Source organism: Chionomys nivalis, chromosome 3 (genome assembly GCF_950005125.1).
Source record: "Chionomys nivalis chromosome 3, mChiNiv1.1, whole genome shotgun sequence".
In the NCBI taxonomy this organism is placed as follows: domain Eukaryota; kingdom Metazoa; phylum Chordata; class Mammalia; order Rodentia; family Cricetidae; genus Chionomys; species Chionomys nivalis.
The window spans coordinates 74606734-74633610 of NC_080088.1; the positions used below are offsets into that span (position 1 = coordinate 74606734).

Genomic DNA, 26877 nt, shown 5'->3' on the forward strand with positions numbered 1-26877 from the left:
CTCCCAAGTACGAATAAGCCCTGCCCCTACCTGTACAGTAAGATAGAAGAATGAAGATCAGAGGTGTCCAAGCCATGATAGGCAAGCACAGATTCTTCTTAGACCAGGGTCTTCTGTCTGGGCTGTCTCATTATCTCATTGCCAGGGATCTCACAGAAGAAGAGCATCTAGTCATGCAAATGAGTTGTCATTAACTCCTCCTAGTGGGTAATTCACAGCAAGCCAGGTGAAGTGAATTACATTGCCCCATGGAATATAAAGCAGGTGGTAACCTGCATGTGTTACCACACTCAGGACTGTGTGCAAGGACATCTTTCAGATCCACAGCAGGACACTTGCTGATTCCTCACAAAAAGTAGAGGACTTAGTCATTGGGCCCCATGTCTGCTAGGGCACATGCCCTGCAGAAACTGCAGAGAGAGACTCAGTCCACACCTTTAGGTTCCAGAGCAACCACCAATTTCACAATTGTTCACTTTATCAGTTCTGCTGTTTTATTCACATTATGTTTCAGGCACATGAAAGGAAAACTACAGGGGGCACAACAATGGGTTCTAGTGAAGCCATTACTGATACATTTCTCTGATGAGTGTAGACAGGCAGGTACAGCACACAGGCAGTCAACACAGAAGAACTTGCCAACATACACACACCCAGGAGCTAAAGAGAGGAGAGGAATTCACTGGGTTGCATTTTTATTATTGTCATTATTTAAACAATGAAATGAAGTGACTTATATCTGGCTGGGCTAACACTTCTAAAACTTGACGACAAGTGGGCATTTAGAAAGGGACATCAATGGATCGAGAAATCAAATGTTCTGTAGTGCTGGGAGATGAAGGAAAGATAAGGTTTGTTTTACAAAATTTGATAAGAAATTTATAATTTTTTACAGGACTGGTTCTTAGATTACTCAGAGTGATGGGCAAGAAGATATGATGGATGGATATCTGACTTTTTTGTATCATTGTTTGGTATAGACACCAGAACTGATTTTCATGATGAAGGTTCAGGTAAGTCAGCAAAGTTAATAGAGATGTAGAGGCAAGATGATGGACTAGGAAAGGTTCCTTGCAATAATAGACTAACAGATGGTAGGTGAGGTGCTGTGGTAAAGTGTAGTAGTGACCTGTGCTTAAGACACAGATATGGCCAGGGTGACAGCAGAGCTCTTAGGCCTGTCACTGCCCTGCAGTGAAAAAGAAACAGTTCAAGAGAAAATATGTGGATATAGATTGATCTCCACAGACAGTTAGGTTTTCCCAGGTCTCCATTCCCACCTCTGTAGAGAAGTGGCTCTTCCTTCAGATGTGTTTCCACAAATGCTGCCAAGACTTTTCTTTGGGAGCCAGGTTTCTGGAGCTAAGCTCACATGACAAACTGAGGCAAAGATAGGTAGGCTTTCAGTAGTCAGAGAGCCCTGGGAGGAATTGCTACCTAAGACTGAGCCCCTTTCCTCCTGAGCTCTGCCAGGACAGAAGTACTACACTGTTGAGTCTTCTCAGTGAGCACAGGGTGAGTGCTAATGCTAGCTTCATTGAGGGAGTGGAAGTGGCGTCATACCAGAGTCCCACAGCGCCCCCTATTAATCAAAGGATCCAAAGTTACCAAAGTCCAGAGATTTCAGAATCTAGATGGATTTCTACTACTCAGCAGATCACTTTCTGAACACACATACCCAGAATCAGATCTCTAAATCTGAAATGGAAATCATTTGATCTGGTATAAAGGTTGTCCTATCTGGAAAAAAAATCTTTGACAGTGATACAAAGATATGCAGAAATAATTAAATATTATCTCACCCACAGAATAATGGCAAATACCAGATTACTTCATTGGTATGAGATTTAACGTGAGGATAAATATTTTTATTCCATACATCACTGATTATTAAGGAAATATATTCCAATTTATGCCATGTGAATTTATTGCACTATAATCTCCACCTTTGGAGATTACAAAATTGCAGCAGCCCTTCCAACAGTGAGTCTCAGTTTATACCTCTGAACTTCCAATGTTCTGTATGTGCCAGAATAAAGTGCAGTCAGTCCCATACATGATCAGACACTCATTTTTAATTTCCTGCACACTTCTAGTATCTACATATTTATTAAGTGGATGTAGAAATTCCAAAAACCATCAGTCATTCTTCTCCTACAATCTCATTCTCCCCATATCCTATCACTGTGTCTTATATATCAATACCAGAGATGCTCTCTACGTGGACACATACTTGCCAGGCTGAGCAGGGAAGCAGGTGAGTGAACTTCATCTCCCTCCCATTATCCAATTCTAATCCCTCAGTCTTATCCTCCTCTTCTTTTTCCTGTCCCAATTATTTTTAAAAATAATTCAGTCTTCTCTTGCAGCCTACTTCTAATCCCATCCCTTTGTTTCAACCACCTACACTAGAGACAGTGTAGTCACTACAAGCCTATTGGCCATGCTGGCCAGGGAAACAAGTAAGCAATCTTTAGTTTCCTTCCTCTCCCTCATTTCCAAATACCTAGTCTAATGTCCAGCGAATTTATCAGGCTACCTGCTGGGGAGGGAGGTGCCTTTACCTTCTTCCTCCATTTCCTGGGTACTCCACAGATCCAGCTGGCAGACCCAGCTTTCCTCTCTCCCTATGTGCTCTTCAGCCCCTTACTAACCCAGTCCATCAAATTCTTTCCTTCAAGCTCCCAATACACAAATAATTTCTATCTAGGAACCAGCGACCTCACCTGGCAGAGATTCAGAACAGTGCCTATAAGAAACCACAAACCCTCCAAATATCCTATGAGGGCAACAGAAACTAAGAAATAAAAAGCCTATGCAACAGAGACAAGATAATATATCAGCATCTAGATGTACAATCATTTTAAACCCAGATGCATTGATACCAGTATAAGGACAATCAAAATAGCCCCTACAGTATGTCTCTACAGGAGCTCAGTAACATGGTGACAGTGTTTCCTGAGAAATTCAATATAACTGAAACACCAAACAAGGATTTCAAAATAGCTACTATGAATTGAGTTAAAGACATTAAGAATACATGAAAAAATCCATTAATGAAACCTAATGTAACACAACAGATTTGAATAAAAATAACAGTTCAAGACATACATGTAAAAATGGCCATAAAACACAAGAGATGTCACAGATTCTCAAGGTGTTTCACCAAATGGACAAGAAATTATCATTCCAAACTTAGTCTATTAATCCAGTATTACCATGATGTCAAAACCATAACAATGACTTCAATAAACACACACACACACATGCTCAAAATGTATGAGCTCATATCCTAAAAGAACATCCACACGTACATCTAAAATGTGATTCCTTCGATGCATCGGTGAAATCTTAATCAAAAAGGAAGAATTGTAAGCACGTGACAAATGTTGCTGCAATGTAACAGAGCACATAATAATGACCCAAGTTCACATTGTGTATATGCATATATACATGTGTCCCGGGGAATTTCCTTACTTTACAACTAAAGTTTCAAGTTCAAAAAAAAAAATACATCAGAGTACAACATAGGAAAGCAAAATAGCTTAAAAAAAGAGAACAAATTAAAAATGAACACAAATAGAAATCAAGGCCTCAAACACGCACACGGGGTGGGGTGGGGGAGAGAGAGAGAGAAATGGTAGACAGACAGACAGATGATAGACAGATACAAAGAAAGAAAGGTAGGTAGGTAAGCAGGAAGATAGATAGATAGATAGATAGATAGATAGATAGATAGATAGATAGATAGATAGATAATAGGGACTATGTTGTATTTTAGAAAATAAAGGGCCTATTTCACGGGAATTTCCAAATCAAGACAGAAAAGATCAGTTTTCCAAGGTTGAAGATAACCCATGATGGTGATTTGGTGATGCTCTAGAGAGTTTCTGTCTCAGTTCCCCATAAGTCTGAGGCTCTGTGTGAAATAGTTGTCATAGCCAGACAGACAGTAGTAGTCAGCTTCATCCTCAGCCTGCAACCCAGAGATAGTTAGGGTGGCAGAGTTGGAGGAGCTGTCCTTAGAGCCAGAGAACCGATCAGGAGCCCCAGAGGGTCTTAGGTCGTATCTGTAGATGAGCAGACGGGGTGTGTTTTCTGAACGCTGAAGATACCAAGATACAGAATTGCTATCAATGCTGCCACTGCTGCGAGTACAGGAGATGGTGACCTTCTGCCCTAAAGATCCCGACAGTGATTGGGGCTGGGTGTACACAACAACCTCAGCCCAAGATACTGTGAGGATAGAGTGAAATAGAGAATCAGTGAGGACAAGAGAAAGCCCGTTTTTAAGGGACAGGACATTTCTCCTGTTCACACCCCCAGAATCCCATGTAAACAGCCACCTGTGTAGTGAGCCAGGAAAGTGAGGAGAACTGGAGCCCAGGTCATGGTGGAGACACAAGGAATTTCTACTGGAGTCACACAACCTAGTGAGAGGCTGTCACTTCTTATCTGTACCTCTCTTCTGACAGGATCGTCGCTATGCAAATATATCAAATCCCGGAAGCTGTGGAAGCCCCTCCTTCAACATAAGAATGGGCTCCAGCTGAGAAAGAAATGAGCTAGAGAGAATTTGTGTTTTCTTTTTTTTTTTTTTTTTTTTTTTTTTTTTTTTTTTTTGTTTGTTTTTTTTTTTTACTTATTTATTTATTTTTATTCTTTTTTAATTAAAATTTCCACCTGCTCCCCATTTCCCATTTCCCTCCCCTCCTCCCAAATATTGCCCTCCCCCCACTTCCCTCCCCCTATCCCCACTCCTCTTCTCCTCCCCCCACTCCATTCCCCCTCCCTCTCGATACTGAAGAGCAGTCCAAATTCCCTGCCCTGCGGGAAGACCAAGGTCCTTCTATCTACGTCCAGAAAGGTGAGCGTCCAAACAGGCTAAGCTCCCACAAAGCCAGTTCATGTATTAGGATCGAAACCTAGTGCCATTGTCCTTGGCTTCTCATCAGTCTTCATTGACCGCCATGCTCGGAGAGTCCGGAATCAACCCATGCTTATTCAGTCCCAGACCAGCTGGCCTTGGTGGGCTCCCAATAAATCAGTTCCACTGTCACAGTGGGTGGGTGCATCCCTCGTGGTCCTGATTTTTTGCTCATGTTCTCCCTCCTTCTGCTCCTCATTTGGACCTTAAGAGCTCAGATACCATCTTACACCTGTCAGAATGGCTAAAATCAAGAACACCAATGATAGCCTTTGCTGGAGAGGTTGTGGAGAAAGAGGCACACTCATTCATTGCTGGTGGGAATGCAAACTTGTGCAACCACTTTGGAATTCAGTGTGGCGATTTCTCAGGAAATTTGGGATCAACCTACCCCAAGATCCAGTAATACCACTATTGGGAATATACCCAAGAGTTGCCACATCAAATGACAAAAGTATCTGTTCAACTATGTTCATAGCAGCATTGTTTGTAATAGCCAAAACCTGGAAACAACCTAGATGCCCTTCAATGGAGGAATGGATGAAGAAAGTGTGGAATATATACATATTAGAGTACTACTCAGCAGTAAAAAACAATGACTTCTCGAATTTTGCATGCAAATGGATGGAAATAGAAAACACTATCCTGAGTGAGGTATCCCAGACTCAAAAAGAGGAACATGGGATGTACTCACTCATAATCGGTTTCTAGCCATAAAATAAAAGACATTAAGCATATAATGTGTGATCCTATAGAAGCTAAATAAGAAAGTGAACCCAAAGAAAATCATATAGTCATCCGCATGGAGAGGGGAAGTAGACAAGATTGCAGGGCAAAAACTGGGAACTTGCGGGTGAGGTGGCATGGGGCAAAGGGGAAATGGGATGAGAAACATGAGAAGGGGAGGATGGGAGGAGCTCGGAGGATTGGGATGGTTGGGATATAGGAAGGATGGATACGGGAGCAGCGAAGTATATATCCTATCTAAGGGAGCCATCTTAGGGTTGGCAAGAGACTTGACTCTTGAGGGGTTCGCAGGTGTCCAGGAATATGTCCCCAGCTGGTACCTTGGGCAACTAAGGAGAGGGAACCTGAAATGACCCTATCCTATACTGATGAATATCTTGCATATCACCTTAGAACCTTCATCTGGAGATGGATCGAGGTAGAGACAGAGTCTCAATTTGGAGCAACGGTCTGAGAATTTGTGTTTTCATGCACAGGAAATACTGCTGGACAGAGATCAGCTGAGAGTCTGGCCAAACTAAGCAAGTGTGTGGCTGACAGTGCCCTCTGGTGGCTGGAGAAGACATGACCCTGGGCAGGTGCCATTGTTCAAGATTTCCATCCTCTTCCCCCACCCCCAAAAAATATCTCTGACTGTTGCAATCCTGTGCCTCCCCTGATTTGAGGGTAGGAGACTCTGCACAACAACCTGTGCTTTCTGTGTATCTCGACCTTCCTACCTATCCAGGTGCACCAAGAGCTACTACTCTTTACAGCGTTCTGGTTCTTTTTTTGGTTACTGTGTGTGTGGAACATACCAGAAAGAACACGAACTCTGTTCTCACCAGTTGCAGTAGATGATAAGATATTCAAAGATGATAAAATTGAATCTACAACCTCCAAATAGATGCACCAAACAAGCATCTATAGATGAAGCAATTATCTCCAAGAGAAATCTAGAATACAGTTTATGGACTTTGCACACACTAAATTATAAAAAAAAAAAAAAAAAAAAAACCTGGATCCAAATGGGTGGAAAAATTGAGGTAATTTCAGTTATGATGTCCACTATGCCTTATATTTTGAAAGGAATCCTCAAGTCTCTTCCCCTGAAGAGAGATTTACACCACACATGTAATTCCCTGACTTGAAGATTCCCCTAGTCAGATTGGATTTTCATCTATATTTGAATGTTAATCAAAATGACTGTCATCCAAAAGTTCCCTACAGCACAACAAACAGATAATTTTAATCAGCTACCTCATCGCTGCAGATTTTCTTCTGGGTGACAAGTTACAGCTTTTTAATATAGCTTTGAGGGCTGACAACTATGAGTAGAAATATTTTCACATATATTGTTTCCTCTACCTCTCTCAGACTAAGAAACACCCATGACTTTTATCTTCAGCGATTATGCCTCATGAAATGCATTTATACAGAGTTCAATATAGAAATGTGTATCAGAACTACTTTGAGATTTCATCTTATACCACATAGAACGGTCAATATCAATGAAACAAGTAACAGCTCATGGTGGCCAGGATGGAGAATAATGGGAACATTAATCCACTGCTGGTGGTAATGAAAAATTGTATAGTCATTCTGGAAATCACCATGGCAGTTTTTAGGAAGCTTGGAATAGATCTAACTCAGGATCCAAGTATACCACCCTTGTTCATATGCCCAAAGGGCTTTTTATATTATTATACAGAAACTTGCTCAGCCGTGTTTATTGCTGCTCTATACATAATAGCTGGAAATGGGAAACAGTCTCAGTGTCTTTCAACAGATAAATGGAAGCAATCCCTAATAGTACTCGAGAGTTCACGAACTAGAGATCAGATAGGCCAGGGACCTAAGAGAAAATGAAATACTACTGTTCTGCTAAAGAAACAGCATTTATATGACATCTAATGATATTCTGGTATTTCATCAATCAGCATGTAACTCAGTCATTATAGCAGAACCTTCCTCCTGCACTAAATGAGAACAAATACAGAGACCCACAACTAAACTATATTCAGAGAGTGAGATAACCTGGAACACACTCTAACTGGAGGTTTCTCTCCTGTCCATCTGTTCCCGAATAACCACTCTGAAGCTTAATATTAATTACAAACTGTTTGACCAATGGCTGAGGCTTGTTACTAACTTGTTTTTGCATCCTAAATTAACTTATTTCTATTAATCTATGGATTGCCATATGGTTGTAGCATTACCTCACATTTGCTTCTCTAGCAGCCGCTGACATCTCCCAGATTCAGCCTTATTTTTCCCATTATCTTTGCTTTGGATTTCCTGCCTGGCTTTATTCTGCCTGGCTATTGGCCAAATCAGCTTCTTTATTAACCAAAGGTAATAAGACATATTCACAGCATACAGAATTGTATCCCACATCAACACACAGTTATAAATGGTGTATCTCTATCAAAAGCTTTCTCTGTGGACTCAGGGAAGCCTGCACCATAAAAGGCAGTAAGAATATAAGAGGTAGAATGGACAGAAACAAAGACTTCTAAACACAACACAACCAACACACATAAGAACTCTGTGGCACAGACCATGGCAGTATGTACAGGGCCTGCTAGGGATTAAGCCAGATGGGGTCTTAATGCTCAGAGGATAAGGAACACAAACCCCATCCCTAACCCCAAAACTATCCCCAAATAATTACCACTCACATATGAAAAATTGATTTTTTTCACTGGGAGTCTCACTGGGGATTCAAAACACTTAAGGCCAATCATCATACCCAGCAGTATATGGCAAGCACAAAATAAACTCAATGGCATCTTTGGATGTTCTTTTTGCCATAATGTCATGTAAGATCATATTTTTAACTTTATGTATATACTCTGGGTTCTAGTTTTGTGCTTTAATGAGACTCTGATATATATATATATATATATATATATATATATATATATATATATATATGTCTAAGGCTGTATGTTGTTACTTTTTATTAATTTTTTAAAATTTATTTTACATATAAACCACAGTTTCCTCTCCCTCCTCTCCTCCCATACCCTGCCCTCACCTATTTTCTACTCCCATCCACTCCTCAAAAAGGGTAAGGCCTCCCAAGGGAGTCAACAAAGCATGGCATGTCAAGTTGAGGCAGGACTAAGTTCCTCCCCCTACATCAAGACTGAGCAAGGCATTCCCACCATAGGCAATAGATATCAAAAAGGCAGCTCAAACACCAGGGATAGGTCCTGGTTCTACTGCTAGAGGTCCCACAAACTTTCCAAGCTACACAACTGTCACCCACATGTAGAGGGCCTAGGTCAGTCCCAAAGGTCTAGGTCTAGGTTACTTCACTGAGGATTTTTTTTTTTTAGTTCCATCCACTTGCCTGCAAATTTCAAGAGGTCATTGCTTTTTACTGCTGAATAATACTCTGTTGAATATATATATATGACATTTTCTTTATCCATTCTTTGGTTGAGGGGCATCTAGTTTGTTTCCATGTTCTGACTGTTATGAATATTAATGCTATGAACATGGTTGAGCAAGTGTCCTTGTGGTATGATTGAGCATCCTTTGGGTATATGCCCAAGAGTGGTATAGTTGAGTCTTGAGGTAGGTTGATTTTCCTGATAAATGACTATATTGATTTTCAAGACAGTGGTACAATTTCCCCTCCCACCAGCAATGAAGGAACGTTTTCTTTGCTCTACATCTTCTCCAACATAAAATGTCATAAGTAATGCTCATGAGGACCTATTTAGTAATTGTCTACCTCAGTGTCTGTGTTACTGGTGTTATATTCAGGAAGTAATCTCCAGTGCCAATGCATTCAAGGCTACTTCCCACTTTATTTTCTATCAGGTTCAGTGTAACTGGATTTGTGTTAAGGTCTTGATCCACTTGGTCTTGAGTTTTGTGCATGGTGATAGGTATGAATCTATTTGTATTTTTCTACAGGTCAATATCCAGTTACACCAGCACCATTTGCTGAACATCTTTGTTTTTAATTCATTGTACAATTTCAGCCTCTTTGTCAAAAATCAGTGTTCATTGGCGTGTTGATTTATGTCAGGGTCTTCAATTCGATGCCATTGATCCATGCATCTGTTTTTATGCTAATATCAAGCTGTTTTTATTACTAGAGTTCTGTAGCAGGGATTGAAGTCACAGATGGCGATATCTCTGGAAGTTCCTTGAGTATACAGGATTGTTTGACCTACACTGTGTTTCTTGTTTTTCCATATTAAGCTGAGTATTGTTCTTTTGAAATCTGTGAAGAACTGTGTTAGTGTTTCGATGGGGATTCTACTGAATCTGCAGATTGCTTTTGAAAAATTACCATTTTACCAAAATATGCCAATCCTACCTATTCACGCGCATGGGAGATCTTTCCATTTTCTGGTATCTTCTTCGGTTTCTTTCTTCCAAGACTTAAAATTATTGTCGTCTTGATATTTCACATGTTTGGCTAGAGTTACCGCAAGATATTATATATTATTTGTGGCTATTGTTAAGGGTGTTGTTTCTCTGATTTCTTTCTCAGTCCATTTATCAATTGTAGGTGGTCTGCTGATTTTTTTAGTTAATCTTGTATCCTACTACATCACTGAAGGTGTTCATTAGCTATAGGAGTTCACTGGTGGAATTCTGGAGGTCTCTGTATACTCTCATAACATCTGCTGTTAAGTCTCTGGTATGAGAATTCTCTATTCTCTTCATGTAGACACTTCCTCCTATGAACACAGTTTCCATTGTAGTTTATCAAGTGGTTTTTACTTTTCTTTCTTTTTGTTTTTTTTTTATTTTGTTTTCTACTTTTTAGAGCATTTGGTTGTTGTATTGGGTTTTTGTTCGTTTCTTTGAAAATGAATACAAAATTGGCTGGCTAGGGATGGGGTGAGGATCTGGAAGGACTTGGAGAAGTGGAAGAAAATGACCAAAATATATTAAATTTAGAAATTATTTTAAATAATAAAAAATGAAAAAATATTAATTAATCAGGGTCTATAGGGATGGCTCAGTGGTGGGAAAACTGGCTGCTCTTTCAGAGGATCTGGGTTCAATTCCAAGAACCCATGTGGAAGATCCCAACCTTTCATAACTCCAGTTGCAGAGGACCTAATTTCCTCTGTGGGCACTGAACATATGATATGTGCTGCAGAAACATTGATGCTGGCAAAAAAATAAACATAGACACATAAATATAAAAATAAATCTATTTTTTGGAAATCGGTGTGGACACTTCCCCAATTGCCTAAATCAGATATATTATACAATTGCGCTATTTCAGCTTTTGCAAATGCTAAAAGGAATTTATATCTCACTGCAGATATACTTGTTCAGCCACAGTCGTCACCATTCTATTCATAATAACAAAGAAATGGAAGTATCTTAGTTTTCCTTCAACTACTTAGTGGATGATGAAAATGTGGTACAATTATACAATTTTATTCAGCTATAAAAAATAAAATCTACAAATAAATAGATAAAACTGGAAAATACTATGCTTAGTGAGGTCAACCGGGTCCAGAAAGATAAATGTCTTATGTTTCCCTTTATTTGTGCATCCTAAATCCAAATCTCCTTGCTTTGAATTAACACCCTTGAATAACCATAAAACTAGGAAAGCAGAAAGGGAGCATTGTAGAAAGAGAAGATGTCGCTTTAGAGAGAGAAATAACAGGACATTGGTGCTACAAAGGGAAGAATGCAAGTGGCAGGGCTTGGCTACAAAAGGTGAAGGGAGTAATTTGTAGAAAGAGGGAGTGCGAGGGAGGAATACATACTGAGAGAAAAGGAACAGGGAGAGGAATGCACAGGGAGAGGGCGAGGTCATAAGTTACATTATGGATGTTTGGAAAAGTACAACAAAACCTATCCGTTTATATTCTTACTTTAAAATGCGTATCATTGATCTGGAAGCTGCCTCCCTGTGGGATAGTCCTCATAAATTCAAGATATAATGTACAAGGGTAACATATTATCAATTGTCCTACTCAAATAAAAAGGTTTAAAACTACACAAAAGGCATCGCAAGTCATCCTTAACAGTGCCATAGAGGCACATGCATCTTGGGGACAGCCAACACCTATCAGATTGGACCTAAAATCTGCTCAACTGTAGGAAACTCATGCATTGTACTTCAAACTGATCCAAGAACCCATGGCCAGACACTACATAGGTCCTAGAAGCAAAAATGCCACTATCTGCCATGACACTAAAGTTTTTGTTTTGGTTTTTAGTTGAGTATTTACATGGCCTTCTTAGTACAGTAAATCTGGATTCATTGAGGGTAGTTGAAAGTGTGCTTATACTTCAATTTTTATTGATAACTTGAGAAATATTGACTGTAGTTCTTCCTTTAAAATCTGTTAAAATTCCGGGGTGGACCCAACTGGATCCAAGGTTTTGATAGTTGTAAAAACTCTGGTGATGTTTCAATTTCCTTATTTTGAAAGACCTGATTCACTTGTAGAACCATTCTTGGTTTAATTTCTGTGATTCAGATATATCTAGAACTTTATCCATTTCAGGTAGCCACTACAGAAATTTTATATTGATTTTTTGGACTTCATCTCTGCTGCCTACTCAATTTTTGGCTAAGTGGAAATTTTCAAATTTATTGTGAATAGACAGAACACTGTCTATAGAAAGAGAGTTTAATATTCACCTGTTTTATCCTGGTTAGTGATACCATTGTTTCAATAAATACAGTCTTACAGTAAAGAACACTTTAAAATTTAAATCATAAAGCTAAATTTTCAAAACCAGAATTTATTTGCTCAGTATTTATTCAAGACTTGGAATGTCCTGGGCACAATACAAGGCATCAGCAAGCTTCACTGTGTATCTGTGCCAGGTGTATTGAGAGGGAATTTCCCTCCTACTCTTTCTCCCCACAAACTTCTCAGCTCCAAGGGGGTCCTGTTTACTATGTCTCTTTGCTGAAGAGAGGCAGCACAAGCCTTTGCTCTGGTTCTCAACCTTGAGAAATAACCTTCCACCCACTCAATCAGAGCCCAAGCCTCTACTATCCCTACTCCCAGTGGAATTGGGGGCTGGCTGAATTTCCTACCAGGTTAACTGTGGAAGAGTGTCACTTATTGAGGAAGGCCTTGGAGTGCCACATGGCCAATGACCAGTTCCAAGTCCTGTTTCGTAATTTTCAGTTATGCATATAATCTTGAGAAGAAGTCTTCTCCAACTGTAGGTGAGAGACACCAAGATATATAACTGGAGTGCTGGTAGTTGTTTAGGAAGTTGGCAAGGTCATTCTCTGGCATGGACAAAGAGTTGAATGACTGAAATATAAACCAAGTTGTCGAGAAGAGGTAAGTAATAACTTTATTCATTCAGAATGGTAAAAGACCCAAGTCCCTATGCATTGCAATACTCCCAGTGGAGGTGAGGGCCTATTGAGTTTCTCACCAGGTAATCGTGGAGGAGTGTCACTTTTTCTGGAAGGACACCATGGAGTGCCACATGAGTAATGGCCATTTTCAGGTCATTTTCTTGAGGTTTTGGTCAGGTATACTACCTTGAGGAGAGGTCATCTCTAATTCTAGAGGAGAGACCCCAAGGCATGACCTATACCTGAGGGTGCTGGTAGTTTGTTAGGGATTTACCAAAGTCATTCTCCATCATGGACAAAGAATCAAGTGACTGAGAAAAAACAGTCCAAGTTGTGGGGAAGAGGAAAGTAATCCAGATTAGAAAAGACCAAAATTCTATTAAGCAAATGCTGGCTTGGGTACTTTACAGGGCCTCTGAACATCCCCCTTCCCCTATTGATTCTGTGTTGACACCCACCCCTGTGACTTCTAGCTCTTTCCCCGTGCAGAGTTTCCTAGGAAGAAAAAGTGATAGTCTCAGGAAGCTGCTTTTCCTTTCCTTGTCTACCCATGTTCCTTTAAGCCTGCTTCTATTCCTTCCCTGTAGAATCAGTTTTATCTCCAAATACTTCTCAAGGACATGTTTAGGCCCACTAGGGAAAATGATGGGATAATTTTGAGAGGACAGTGCTGTTGGGAAGACCAGGTCATTTAGAAATCACTACTTCTTTGCCTGTATTTCCACATGTAGTGATGCCATGAGGAGCATTCCCCAGAGCTACACTGTGGTCTACTTGCTACTTCTCAGTCCCATGAGCCACATGAGTAGAGAACTCACAACACTTGTTTCTACTTCCTCCTTTATCCCAATGGATTAATTATTTAAGAGAAATATTTCCAGCATTAAAATAATTTAATAATTTCATAGACAATGGAATTTCCTACTTAGTGGAAAAACTCAGAAATTAAATCCTTTCACTTTCACAATCTAATCTCATAATGCTATTTCTCATATGGCTGTTTCTCATTGTTTACTAAATTTTGTACACAATTAGAAAAGTTTTTATATTCACAGAGCTCAATTGTATGTATTGTTAGCCTTAACACTCATTTCCAAATTTTGTATGTACAAAATATTTAATCTGAAACTAAAGTGGATTTTATATAATATGTATAATAGAATTTAATAAAAAGCATATCTTAGTACTTGAAAACAAAAGTGAAAGAAAAATTTTAAAATGCAAAAGTATTAAACTTGCAATCTATTCACAGTTTAGCAGTGTAAAAGTATTTATGTTATTTCCTCTGTACAGTGCAGGAGACCAATCTTTTAGTTTAATTTTGCAGTTACACGAAGGATTATCTTTTTCTCCCAAATCTTTATTGACTCCCACAGATACATTTTCCATCTTTTTGGCAATTATATTGAAGCTATTCTTTATACTTGATTCTTTTTAAGACTTATCTTTAAAAGTGTGTGTGTGTGTGTGTACATGTGTCTGTATCTGTGTGTGTGTGCGTGAAAGCTGTGCTTGTAGCTGTGCATGGGTATCTGAAGAGGCTAGAAGATGGCATCTGATCCCCTAGAATTACAGGAGATTCTGGGTTCTCTGGCATTGAGTCTGGGGACCCAGATTCACACCTTCTATAGGAGCAGCAAGCACGCTTAACTGCTGAGACCCACTCTTAACTCTAATCCACTAACAAATTTTTCACTAGAAATGACATTCACTAAAACCACCAGTCTTCTAGAGTGTGCGTCTCTAACTGGTATTGATCCTCTATGTCAAAGTAAACTTAATTGCCCAGTGCTTTTACTAACATTTAGAGAATTACTTTAAGGGAAAATTCACATTCCAATTAGACTCCAGAAATCATTATGTGGCTGCCCAAATGGTCTCATTGTTGACAGGAGGGAGATCTAGTAGTCACATACCAAGTAACAGGACAAGGCTACATTGCAGAATGATATAGTCAAACACCGGCTTAGTGCTCCCCAGCCTTCTGATGTTTTCCCTTCACTTTCAGGTATCTCTGTCCTGCTACTACTTGGTGTAGCTCACATCATCCCAAGGTGTAGCCTTTCCACTTCTTTGTCAGATCCAGTGTGAATTAGAAGGAAGGACTTGTGCAACCCCAGGAAGAGGGGCATTTGCACTCAGAATCCCACAGATAAGAAGGGGTACACAGCTATAGTCCGTCCACTGGACTCAGGAAGCAGAATCTGGGTGTCTTCACCATGATTTGAGCTCCACTATTCCTCATCTCCCTTCATCACTTAACATGTGAGTGAATATAAGGAATTCTGGGAGAATAGCTGTTGGTTGCTTGGAATACTGTATGTTGCTTGGCATCTATTATTCACAGAGAGTGAGGTCTGCTTTTCCTTACTGACTTTTATTATCTTCTTTTTATAGGGTCATGTGCCCAGTTTGTGCTGACTAAGCCAAATTCTATATTAGGGTACCTAGTGAGAAGAGCCACCGTCTCCTGCAAACACAGCAGTGATGTAATTGCAAATGCCACACTTGTTTAGTACTATTGGTTGTTCCCCTCCTTTGGAAATTTTTAAGGCACCTTCTAGTAGCAACCTCAATATTAGTCTGAACACACTGAATCTGATAGAAGAAAAAGTTGGAAGTACTCTACAACATATGGGTACAGGAGATCACTTCCTACGTTTATCCCCAGCAGCACAGACATTAAGGGCAACATTGAATAAATGGGACCTCCTGAAACTGAGTAGCTTCTGTAAAGCAAAGGACACTGTCACTAAGACAAAAAGGCAACCCACTGACTGGGAGAAGATCTTCACCAACCCTGCAACAGACAAAGGTCTGATCACCAAAATATATAAAGAACTCAAGAAACTAAACTTTAAAATGCTAATGAACCCAATAAAAAAATGGGGCACTGATCTGAACAGAGAATTCTCAACAGAAGAAATTCAAATGGCCAAAAGACACCTAAGGTCATGCTCAACCTCCTTAGCGATAAGGGAAATGCAAATTAAAACAACTTTGAGATACCATCTTACACCTGTCAGAATGGCTAAAATCAAGAACACCAATGATAGCCTTTGCTGGAGAGGTTGTGGAGAAAGAGGCACACTCATTCATTGCTGGTGGGAATGCAAACTTGTGCAACCACTTTGGAAATCAGTGTGGCGATTTCTCAGGAAATTTGGGATCAACCTACCCCAAGATCCAGTAATACCACTATTGGGAATATACCCAAGAGATGCCACATCAAATGACAAAAGTATCTGTTCAACTATGTTCATAGCAGCATTGTTTGTAATAGCCAAAACCTGGAAACAACCTAGATGCCCTTCAATGGAGGAATGGATGAAGAAAGTGTGGAATATATACATATTAGAGTACTACTCAGCAGTAAAAAACAATGACTTCTCGAATTTTGCGTGCAAATGGATGGAAATAGAAAACACTATCCTGAGTGAGGTATCCCAGACTCAAAAAGAGGAACATGGGATGTACTCACTCATAATCGGTTTCTAGCCATAAAATAAAAGACATTAAGCATATAATGTGTGATCCTATAGAAGCTAAATAAGAAAGTGAACCCAAAGAAAATCATATAGTCATCCGCATGGAGAGGGGGAAGTAGACAAGATTGCAGGGCAAAAACTGGGAACTTGCGGGTGAGGTGGCATGGGGCAAAGGGGAAATGGGATGAGAAATATGAGAAGGGGAGGATGGGAGGAGCTCGGAGGATTGGGATGGTTGGGATATAGGAAGGATGGATACGGGAGCAGCGAAGTATATATCCTATCTAAGGGAGCCATCTTAGGGTTGGCAAGAGACTTGACTCTTGAGGGGTTCGCAGGTGTCCAGGAATATGTCCCCAGCTGGTACCTTGGGCAACTAAGGAGAGGGAACCTGAAATGACCCTATCCTATACTGATGAATATCTTGCATATCACCTTAGAACCTTCATCTGGCGATGGATCGAGGTAGAGACAGAGTCTCAATTTGGAGCAACGGTCTGAGCTCTTAAGGTCCAAATGAGGAGCAGAAGGAGGGAGAACATGAGCAAAAAATCAGGACCACGAGGGATGCACCCACCCACTGTGACAGTGGAACTGATTTATTGGGAGCCCACCAAGGCCAGCTGGTCTGGGACTGAATAAGCATGGGTTGATTCCGGACTCTCTGAGCATGGCGGTCAATGAAGACTGATGAGAAGCCAAGGACAATGGCACTAGGTTTCGATCCTAATACATGAACTGGCTTTGTGGGAGCTTAGCCTGTTTGGACGCTCACCTTTCTGGACGTAGATAGAAGGACCTTGGTCTTCCCGCAGGGCAGGGAATTTGGACTGCTCTTCAGTATCGAGAGGGAGGGGGAATGGAGTGGGGGGAGGAGAAGAGGAGTGGGAATAGGGGGAGGGAAGTGGGGGGAGGGCAATATTTGGGAGGAGGGGAGGGAAATGGGAAATGGGGAGCAGGTGGAAATTTTAATTAAAAAAGAATAAAAATAAATAAATAAGAAAAAAAAACTAATCATCAAGTAAGAGGCTATCAGGTCAGTTCTTCCTTAGGGACCCCTGGACCCTGTCTCTGAGTTCATACTTTCTTTAGCAATAAAAACTTACTTTCCATCTCTGTGGGGCAACCAAGGGCAATAGCAATAGCCTCTAATAAAATTAAAAACACAAAATACACGAACTTCTGGGAAACAGTGAAGGTGGTTCAAAGAGGCAAGTTCGTAATACTTATGGTCAAGACGGAGGAAGGACAGAGATGAGAGTGAGAAGAAAGATATCTTAATTGAGGGAGCCATTATAGGATTAGCAGAAACCTGGCTCTAGAGAAATTCCCAGGAATCCGAAAGAATGTCCCCACCTAGGACCCTTGGTAATAGAGGAGAGGGGGCCTGAACTTGACTTGCCCTATAGTCAAACTGATGATTATCTTAAATATCACCATAGAACCTTCATCCAGCAACTGATGGAAACAGAGGCAGAGACACACATCAGAGCACTAGACTGAGTTCCCAAAGTCCAGATAAAGAATGGAAGGAATGTGAATAGGAGCAAAGAGATCAAGACCATGATGGGTTCACCCACTGAAACAGTTTGCCTGAGCTAGTGGGAGCTCATAAACTCCAGCCAGACTGGGAAGGAACAAGCATAGGACCAAATTAGTTTTTCTGAATGTGGTTGACAGTTGCATGGTTGGGGCAGACTGAGGGGCCACTGAAAGTGGCACCAGGATTTATCCCTACTGCATGTACTGGCTTTTGGGGATCCTATTCTCTTTGGATGTATACCTTGCTCAGCCTAGACATAGTAGGGAGGGCCTTGGACCTTCCACAGGGCAATGTTCCTTACACTCTCTGAGGATTAGATGCAGGTGGAATGGTAGGATTGTAGAGTGAATGGGAGGAAGGGAAGGAATGGGAACTTGGATTCATAGTTTTTTTAAAAAAAAATCTAATAAATTAAAAAAAGAATTTAAAAATCTTAACTAGAGCAATAAGAGAACTAAAAGAGATCAAGGATATACAAAATGGAAAGGAAAAGGTCAAACTAACTTTATTTACAGATAATACAATAATATAAATGACCCTATAAGTTCCACCAGGGAATTCCTACAACTGATAAACCCTTTCATAAAAGAAGTTGGATAAAAATTAACTCACAAAAATCAGGAACCTTTCTATATACAAATACAAATGGCCTGAGAAAGATATTAGGGAAACAACACCTTTTACAATAGCCTAAATATTTAAAACTATCTTGGGGTGACTCTAGCCAAGCAAGGGAAAGATTTGTATAATAAAAACCTTAAGACATTGAATAGATATCAGAAAATGGAAAGATATCTCATGCTCAAGGACTGGTAAGATTAATACAGTAAAAATCGCCCTACTACCAAAAGCAATCTGTAGATTCAATGCAACCCCCAACAAAATTCAAACAAAATATTTTAGAGATCTTGAAATGACAATTTTAAGCTACATATGGGAATGCAGAATGGCTAAAACATTATGAATAATAAAAGAAATGCTGGAGGTATGACCATATGCAATTCCCAGTCATAATACAGAGCTATTAATAAAGAAGCATAGTTTTGGCACAAAAACAGAAACGTAGATCAATAAAATGGGTTTGAAGGCCCAGTCAATAATATTTCCCAATATCAATGAACACAATAAGATACAAGATACCAGAATTGATATGAAAACAATATGCTGCATATAACATCAAAGATAGACATTACTTCAGAATAAAGATGAAAAGCTAATGAAAGTAAGAAGCAAGCTGTAAATATCTAATAAAATAGAATTTCAATCAAAATTAGTAAAGAGATGGAGAAGAACATTTGATACTCATCAAAGAAAAAATACAGAAAGATGATGTCTAAATTCTAAACTTTTGTGCCCCAAATGCAAAGGCACCCACATTTGTAAATGAAACATTACAAAAGCTTAAAGCACATGCTGGACCCCACAGAGTAACAGTGGGAGATGAAAACCCTATACTCTCAGCAATCAACAGGTGGTCCAGACAGAAACTAAACAGAGAAACAATGGAACTAACATTCTTTATGACTCAAATGGACCTAACAGAACATTTCACCCAAACACAAAAGAATATACCTTCTTCTTGGCACCAGATAGAATATTTTCCAAAACTGATCATATATTCAGTCCCAAACAAGACTCAACAGATGCAAAAAATTGAAATAACATCCTGTATCTTATCATATAATCATGGTTTAAAGCTGGATTTTTTTTTTGATTTTTCAAGACAGCTTATCAAGGGGTGAGAACTAGAAACACATAAAAGCAGGAACACTGAACAGACTAAGCAGGTTGTACCTATGTGTTTATTCACTTATATGTGTTTGTAATAACTATGATTAAAATACAGGAGGTTGTGAATTTTGGAGGTGAAAGACATAGGAGGTTGGGAGGAAAGGGTAAATGAGGCAATTCTATTCTAATTAAAGAAAAAGCTCCCTCTTGCATGGTAGAGGAATAATTTGAAGCAGAGCATGATTTAGCAGAGTAATAGTAATAGATTCTCTCCGAGGGCCTATGAGCTGTCTACACACAGGTTCTTAGCCTGATAATGTCACCCAATCTGGGTTTTATTCCTGGAATGGCTCAGTCACACAGTGGTTGTTTTCTCCCATGATTTTCATGCCACTGTTGGGTTAGTGGATGTGTCTGGTTAGGCCAGTCTCTCATTTAGCTCGCGGAGTTCACAGATGGTAGAGACTGAGGCCCATTTCTCTCCTCTGGTAGCATGCACAACACCTCCAAGCACTATGTATGCTACCCAGTAGGGATGAAGCTTCCAAGTGAGTGCCAGCTGGATCTCTCCATATTTCATTACTCAATCATGTTATGTCATCACTAGGAGGGTCTTACCTTTATGTTAAGGGAGGAAACAATAAGCAGAAGCAATATCTTCCAATGTTTGGGGTCTCCAAAGGATGTAGCCCATTCTTGGAACTTGTATACTTACTTGTTAATCTGTGCTATCTAGTGCGAGCATTGTCAGCCTGTAATAAGGTCACTCCATCATAACTCTTTTTAAAGCATTTGTATATGCAAATATTTTAGGAAGACTCTGTAGTAGTAGGTTTCCATATGCCCTTTACAAAATGTCTTGATTGATAATTATCTGTCTCTGTATTTCCTATTCTACACTGCCTTCTTATGCCCAACCCTATTTTAGCCATCCATTTTCCCTAACTCCCCTTTAGCCCTCTCTACCACTGACTTCCATCTCCTCCCCTTTGAAATTCCCCACATACCTCGTTGCTAATTTCTTGATGTCTACTTATTTTCAAATGAAACATATGCATCTGAAGATTCAAAGCCAATATCCAGAGATGAGAAAAACATACTATATCCATCTATCTGGCTGTGGGTTATCTCACTCAATATGATTATTATCAGAGCTCTCAAAACAACCATGTAATAAAGCAAAGTAATTAAAAATCTAAGAAATGAAGTGGAAAATATACAATTTGTGGGGTTCAATGCCTTGCCATACATTATACAGGGAAAACCTGAAGACTTGGATTTGTTCCTGGCAGGGGCTAAAGGAGAATAAGGGCTCACTCCTCTCAGTGCTCCCAGGTCTATTATCCATTAGTCCAGTTCATTCCTCTATGCTGGCTTTTTAGAAACCTGATTCTCAGACTGAAAAATTGAGTTTAACAGCTATTGTGCAAGCAACCTTTTTCTAGGGAGAGGCTAGGAGCTGTAAAATTTAACCTCTTCTCTGCAGTAGATCTGTGAAATATCAGTCTGGAATGTGCTTTAACACATTCTCAAACCATCCCTTTGTCCTGTGATCTGGGAGGACTCATGATGCCAACTTTTCTTGCTAGAAGATTTTTCATGAATTCCTTAACATTAACTCTGTAAAATTTGAGGTTTTTTTGATGTATGTACAAACTCCTTACCCAGAGAACATGAGGACCTGACTTCACCATTGAAGCCATACAGAGGATGAGAGTTGCGGTTATTCCCCCAGACCTTTCTGATCCCAGGTGTGAAGATGCCCTAAGCCCAGAGTTTCCATTTTCATGCCATTTGGAATTCTGGCCCTCGCTCAATAACTTGAAAAATATCATGCTGATTTTATGAGAACATCTGAGCTGGTCATATTAGCCCATCCTCTACTGTATTAGAGATCTGGGCACTGGCAGTGGTAAGTAGCTGATTAAAAGTATTTGTTTGTTTTGTGATGTAGGGGACTTAGGGATGTCAAGTAACTTTGATTCCAGAAAAATGTAGATGAAAAACAAAACTGTCCTGAGGAATCTTCAAGCTAGGGTAGTATGTGTGTGATCTAAATCACTCTTCAGGGACAGGGACTTGAGGATTCCTTTTGAAATATAAGGCATAGTGGTGTTCATGTTCTGAATGAGCCTCACGTTTCCTATTCAGTTAAATGCAGGTCATATTTTCTGGCACAGTGTGTGCAAGTCTGTAAACTGTATTCTGCCTTTCTCTTGGAGGCAACTGCTCCATGTACAGAAGCTTGTTTTGTGGATCTATTGCAGGAGGTAGTCTCCTTCAATTTCACCATCTTCAGATATCCTACCTTCTACTGCAACCAATGAGAGTAGTGTATATGTTCTTTGTGACATATACCACCTACAATAAGAAAAAATTTTGACCAGAATATAGGAAAGAGTAGTAACTCTTGGTGCATCTGGATAGATAGAAAGGTTTACTTGCACAGAGAGCACGGGTTGCTGTATAGCACACCCCCACCCAGCGTTCCTGATTTTAACAGTCAGAGGTTTTAGGAAAGCACTGGTACCTGCCGAGGATCGATGTCTACTCCAGCCACCAGTTGGCACTGCCAGCCACAAATTTGCTAGTGTTTCTCCAGGCTCTCAGCTGATTTTTACTGACCTAGCCCCATTTCATGTGCATGAAAACTAATTTATTTTTAAACCTTTATTTTTTCAGATGGAGCCTAGGCTGATATTGACAGGAAAGGTCTCACAACCTCCAGGACCGGAGATATTTGCATACCGATGACCTCTGATGACAGGGACAGGGAAGTGACTGCCTCTCACTAGGTTGTGTGGCCCCAGGAGAACTGTCCCGTGTCTCTACCATGACAGGGGTTTCAGTTATCCTCATTTTCAAAATTCACTGCACAGGTGGCTGGGAGTGTGAAGAGGGGAAATGATAGTCTCTTCCTACCCTGCCAAAGCCAGCTTCTCTTTACCTCCTTTCTATACTATTCATACTAGCATGGTCAAGAAGCCAAATCCAGGTGTCTATGACATTTGACAACATGGGTGTCGATCTGAGCGGGTGGTTCTGTTATAAAAGTCAATACCCTATGATTTCTGTCTCAGAATCTTAGGAGCATTCTCAGGTCAGTGACACGTGCACTTGGTACTGGAGAGGCTGCAGGCTGGAGGAAAGGGAGGGCCGGCCTTGTTCTGTTCTTAGCAGAGAAAGGAGGGTCACAGAGGCCAGAAAGACACAGTTGAGCAAAAAACAGTGGGTTGGTGAACGTGTGTGGGTCCCAGACCTGACAGTCCCACTTCACTGGGCCAAGTGACATTTCATCATATTTCTATGGCTACCAGGTTTTTCCTGTGCTTTCAGGAATGAATTCAGCATTGTATCTCCATCCACTTGTCCGGGAAGACAAGGTGTATTTCAGAGTGTTCAGAGAACAGATGCACCAAATAGGATGTGTAGGTGCAAGGACCTGAGATCCCTCTGTTACACTCTGGCTACCACCACCTGCTAATTCACCAACCCAGACATGACCTCATGAGCAGGGGAGCCCTTCACACCTGAGCAATGGGCGCATCTTTCTGTCAGACTTCTACTCTGTGTCCCAAGGCAGTCAGATGGCTCCAGTCCTGCAACCCAAATAATCCCCAGATGGGAGGCTTGCAGACCTGGCCTGAGATGAAGTGGGGCTAGACATGGGTGTGGGAAGGATAGATAAGGAATTGTCTGCCCTGTTGCCCGAGTGCTTCCCTGAGGCTGTGATTTTCAGGTAGATGAAGACCAAAGCCACACTTATTCCAGTACCTGCGAAATGGAGGCATGATGAAGAGGTGGGAAAGAGTTAGACAGAAGGACCCTAACCTGCTTGGACCAGTCTGTGATCCAGCAGTGTGATCCTAAAGGTGGAGCCAACTAAAGTCCCTGGAAGTTGAATTGGTCTGCAGACCCTGGGAGGAAACCCATAGACAGGCTGATCCATTCAGAGCCAAGCCAGCCTGTGGTTCTTCACCCCTCCCCCATCCCTGCCACCCTCCACCGGAAGCACTCGACACACCTCTAACGTCCAATTCCTGATGCAGACAGGAATATGGTCATGGAGTCTTCGCCAGTGGCTGCTCAGCACATATGGCCTTAGTTGTGGAGCGGAGCCACATCAGATTCAGCAAGACCACCATGATCCTGGGGAAACAAAGGCCATGCTTAGTGAAACCTGAGAGCCTCGGGGGCAGACCAGCTCCTTGAATTGGGCCAGCTGGGCCACCGAGCTGAAATCCCATACAGAGACTCGGGAGTTTTCAGAACAGCAGATTGGGTCCAGAGGGGTCCTGAAGCAGGCTTATCTGCAAAAAGTATGAGCTCAAAACCCTGACCCTCGCCTTCTCACTTGAACACATCGGGATCGATGGCAGAGCCAACAACCCATGCAGCCTCGCAAAGCTCCATCTCCTAGGTTCCCAGCATCTTCTTCCACCAAAGAGCCAATTTCCGTACTGTGGAATCCTTCAGCCATGTGGATGTGCCCAGTCCAGCACCAGTTGCCACCATTTGTGCAGCCTGAAAAAAAGTGATCTTTGAGCCCAGGCAGCCAGAGATTTCACAGCGCATCCTACTGGCCACCTGATTCCTTGCAAGGTCACCACAGCCCAGACGGGCAGCTCCAGCACCGAGGGTAAGGGTGGGAAAAAAACTTTAATAATTGATCACTGACTTGTACTTGAGTGCCTTATGTACACAGGGCAGTGTGTTAGGCATGGGGATAGTATTATCTATCGAAAGCTGTCTGCTGTCTGAAGATCAGACCCCTTATAAACCACTCTTTTAGGTTAGCAACACCCAGAACCGTGCCTGGCATATCCTGGGTTCTTGGTAAATGCCTGCTGGATGACAGACAGGTAATCATGATTGCATGTAATTATTTCTCTCTTGAGAGTCCCTAAAGAGAGATGCATTCCTTCACCCTGCATAAATTTAGCCCTAACGGGGGGAGGGGGCTGACCCCATTACTGTGCATGTGCCATGCGCCCAACGGCTTCTGTCCCTATGACTGGGGTGCTGTATTGCGCATGCGCCATGAGCTCAACGGCTCCAGTCCCTGTGATGGGGGTGGTGTATTGAGCATGCGCTTTTCCCATGTGGTATATGGGTATATAGGTATATAGGACTAGAGGGGGCATTTAAGATTTGTGCTGTGGCACTCTGGGAGATGTTTTGCCTCATAATGTTTTGTTTGGTCATTTTTTTTCTACCTTACTGGTTTTTGTGTATGTATCATGGTTTCAAATTATGTATTTTAATTGGTTTTGTATCTGCTTGTGTATGTTTCTTGTGGCTTTATCTTTTTCTTTTGTTTTATTCCCCTGATTTGTTTCATTGTGATTTGATCCTTTCTTTCTTTCTCTTTGTTTGTTTTTGGTTTTGATACATGTTTTCGCTATGTAACATTCCTGGTTGTTCTGAAATTCAATTTATAGGCCCTCAGGTAACCTCCCTCAGCCTATACAATCTAATTCTGTGGACTTCCCTGGAGTCAGGGCCGTGTGATTAGGGCAGAATTGTATTCAGAAGGCTGAATGCAGTGACTCAGTTCAGAGTTCTGGTACCTTGAACTCATTGAGACTGACCTGCCCCTGCTTACCAAGTGCTGGGATTAAAGTCTTGCACCATTTTTTTCAATGTGCCTCTTTGTTAGAGAGAGAAAAAGAAGGTGATTTGTCAATTAGGTGGGGAAGGGGAAAGGATCAGGAAAGCGATGACGGAGAGGAAACCAGGATCAGATTACAGGGGATGAAAAGTAACTTTTTGAATTAAAAGAGCAATAAATGAGAAGAATAGGCTCCATTCTTAGAAAACATCGTCCATTGCTGGGAAGGGGAGAGTTTAGAGCATCTATTCAGTACTCAGTCTGTCTCCTTTCTTCCCTGCACTGGGCACAGAAACCCTGGATCTGCTGGTCCTCATTGCTTCTCACCACCTACACTTTGTGGACCTTTGGCCAGCACCAGGGTCCAGACCTCAGGACTAAACCCTGGGGTGGATTTTCAGTCCTGGCCCCCCAGGCTGCAGACATGGCTTTCCATGTTGAATGTGGCATCTGTCACAAATGAGGATCATTGGTGACAGGAAGCTGCTGGTGACTGTGAAGAGCCAGTGCTGGCTGTGGGGAATGAGTTTGGCTCCAGGAACAGACATTACAGGATGCATGTGCATCTAGTCTGTCACCTGCTTCCCAGGGCAGAACATCCAGATGCTTGTTTGCAGGATTTCAGAACATCTCCTCAGGATTTTTGCAGAGCTGTGCCCATGATGTACCTGTAGGTCCTGTCTCTTCAGTTTCTCATGGGGCTGATGGCTTTAGTGGGTAAAGCCACTAAATTGATGGTTCCAGGATCCACTTCCTATTACTCACAACCCCCAAGAGCACAAACAGGAGGCAAATCTAGGTGTTGTACTGCTCTATCCTTGCAAAACAGCTGTCGTCTTTATGAGATCAGCTGTGACTCTAAGTGTATCACCTCAGCCCACAGATGGCTTTAATCCTTCCTAGGAAGAAGGCCAAGGCTGGTACTGAACTCTCACCTGAGTCACTACATTCAGCCTTCTGAATACAATTCTGCCCTAATCACACACGGCCCTGACTCCAGAGGACTAGACTGTAAAAGGTTAATTGAGGACTTCTGTACTAATACACACTCAGACTCTCAAACATTTACACACTTCCTAACACAAATTAACATACTTACACATAATCACACACATATACCCTTATACGCATACTTGAAGATTGTGTTGGTTAGTGTTTAGTTAACGTGACATCAGGTAGAGTCATTTAGCAAGAAGAAACTTCAATTGAGAAAATACCTCCCTCAGATTGGTTCGGGGACAAGCTGGTGATGCATTTTATGATTGATGATTGATACCCCATGCCCAGCTGACTACGGGTGGTGCCAAACCTGGACAGTGGGTCCTGGATGGAATAATAGAGCAGGCTGAGCAAGCCATGGGAAATAGCCAGTAAGAAGCTCTTCTCCATGACCTATGAATCAGTTCCTGTCTCTGTGCTCTTGCCTTGAGTCCATCCCCTGACTTCCCCAAATGATGGAACATAACCTACAAGATCAATTAAACTCTTTTGTCCCCAAGTTGATTTTGGTCATGGTGTTTTTTCACA

The 26877-nt window shown here is 41.2% G+C and overlaps 2 gene segments (V, D, J or C); both read right to left on the reverse strand.

Annotated features, from left to right (window-relative positions):
* LOC130871086 (immunoglobulin lambda variable 5-37-like) overlaps positions 1-108 on the reverse strand; it is a 65926-nt gene extending 65818 nt beyond the window's left edge. The window contains 1 exon segment of the V gene segment in view: positions 31-108. Within this exon segment, the coding sequence occupies positions 31-76 (46 nt within the window).
* A 3787-nt stretch (positions 109-3895) lies between these two features.
* LOC130871321 (immunoglobulin lambda variable 6-57-like) lies at positions 3896-24152 on the reverse strand. The segment is given in 3 exon segments: positions 3896-4236; positions 22048-22100; positions 24094-24152. Coding segments are annotated over 3 exon segments (453 nt in total).
* Positions 24153-26877: the final 2725 nt, after the last annotated feature.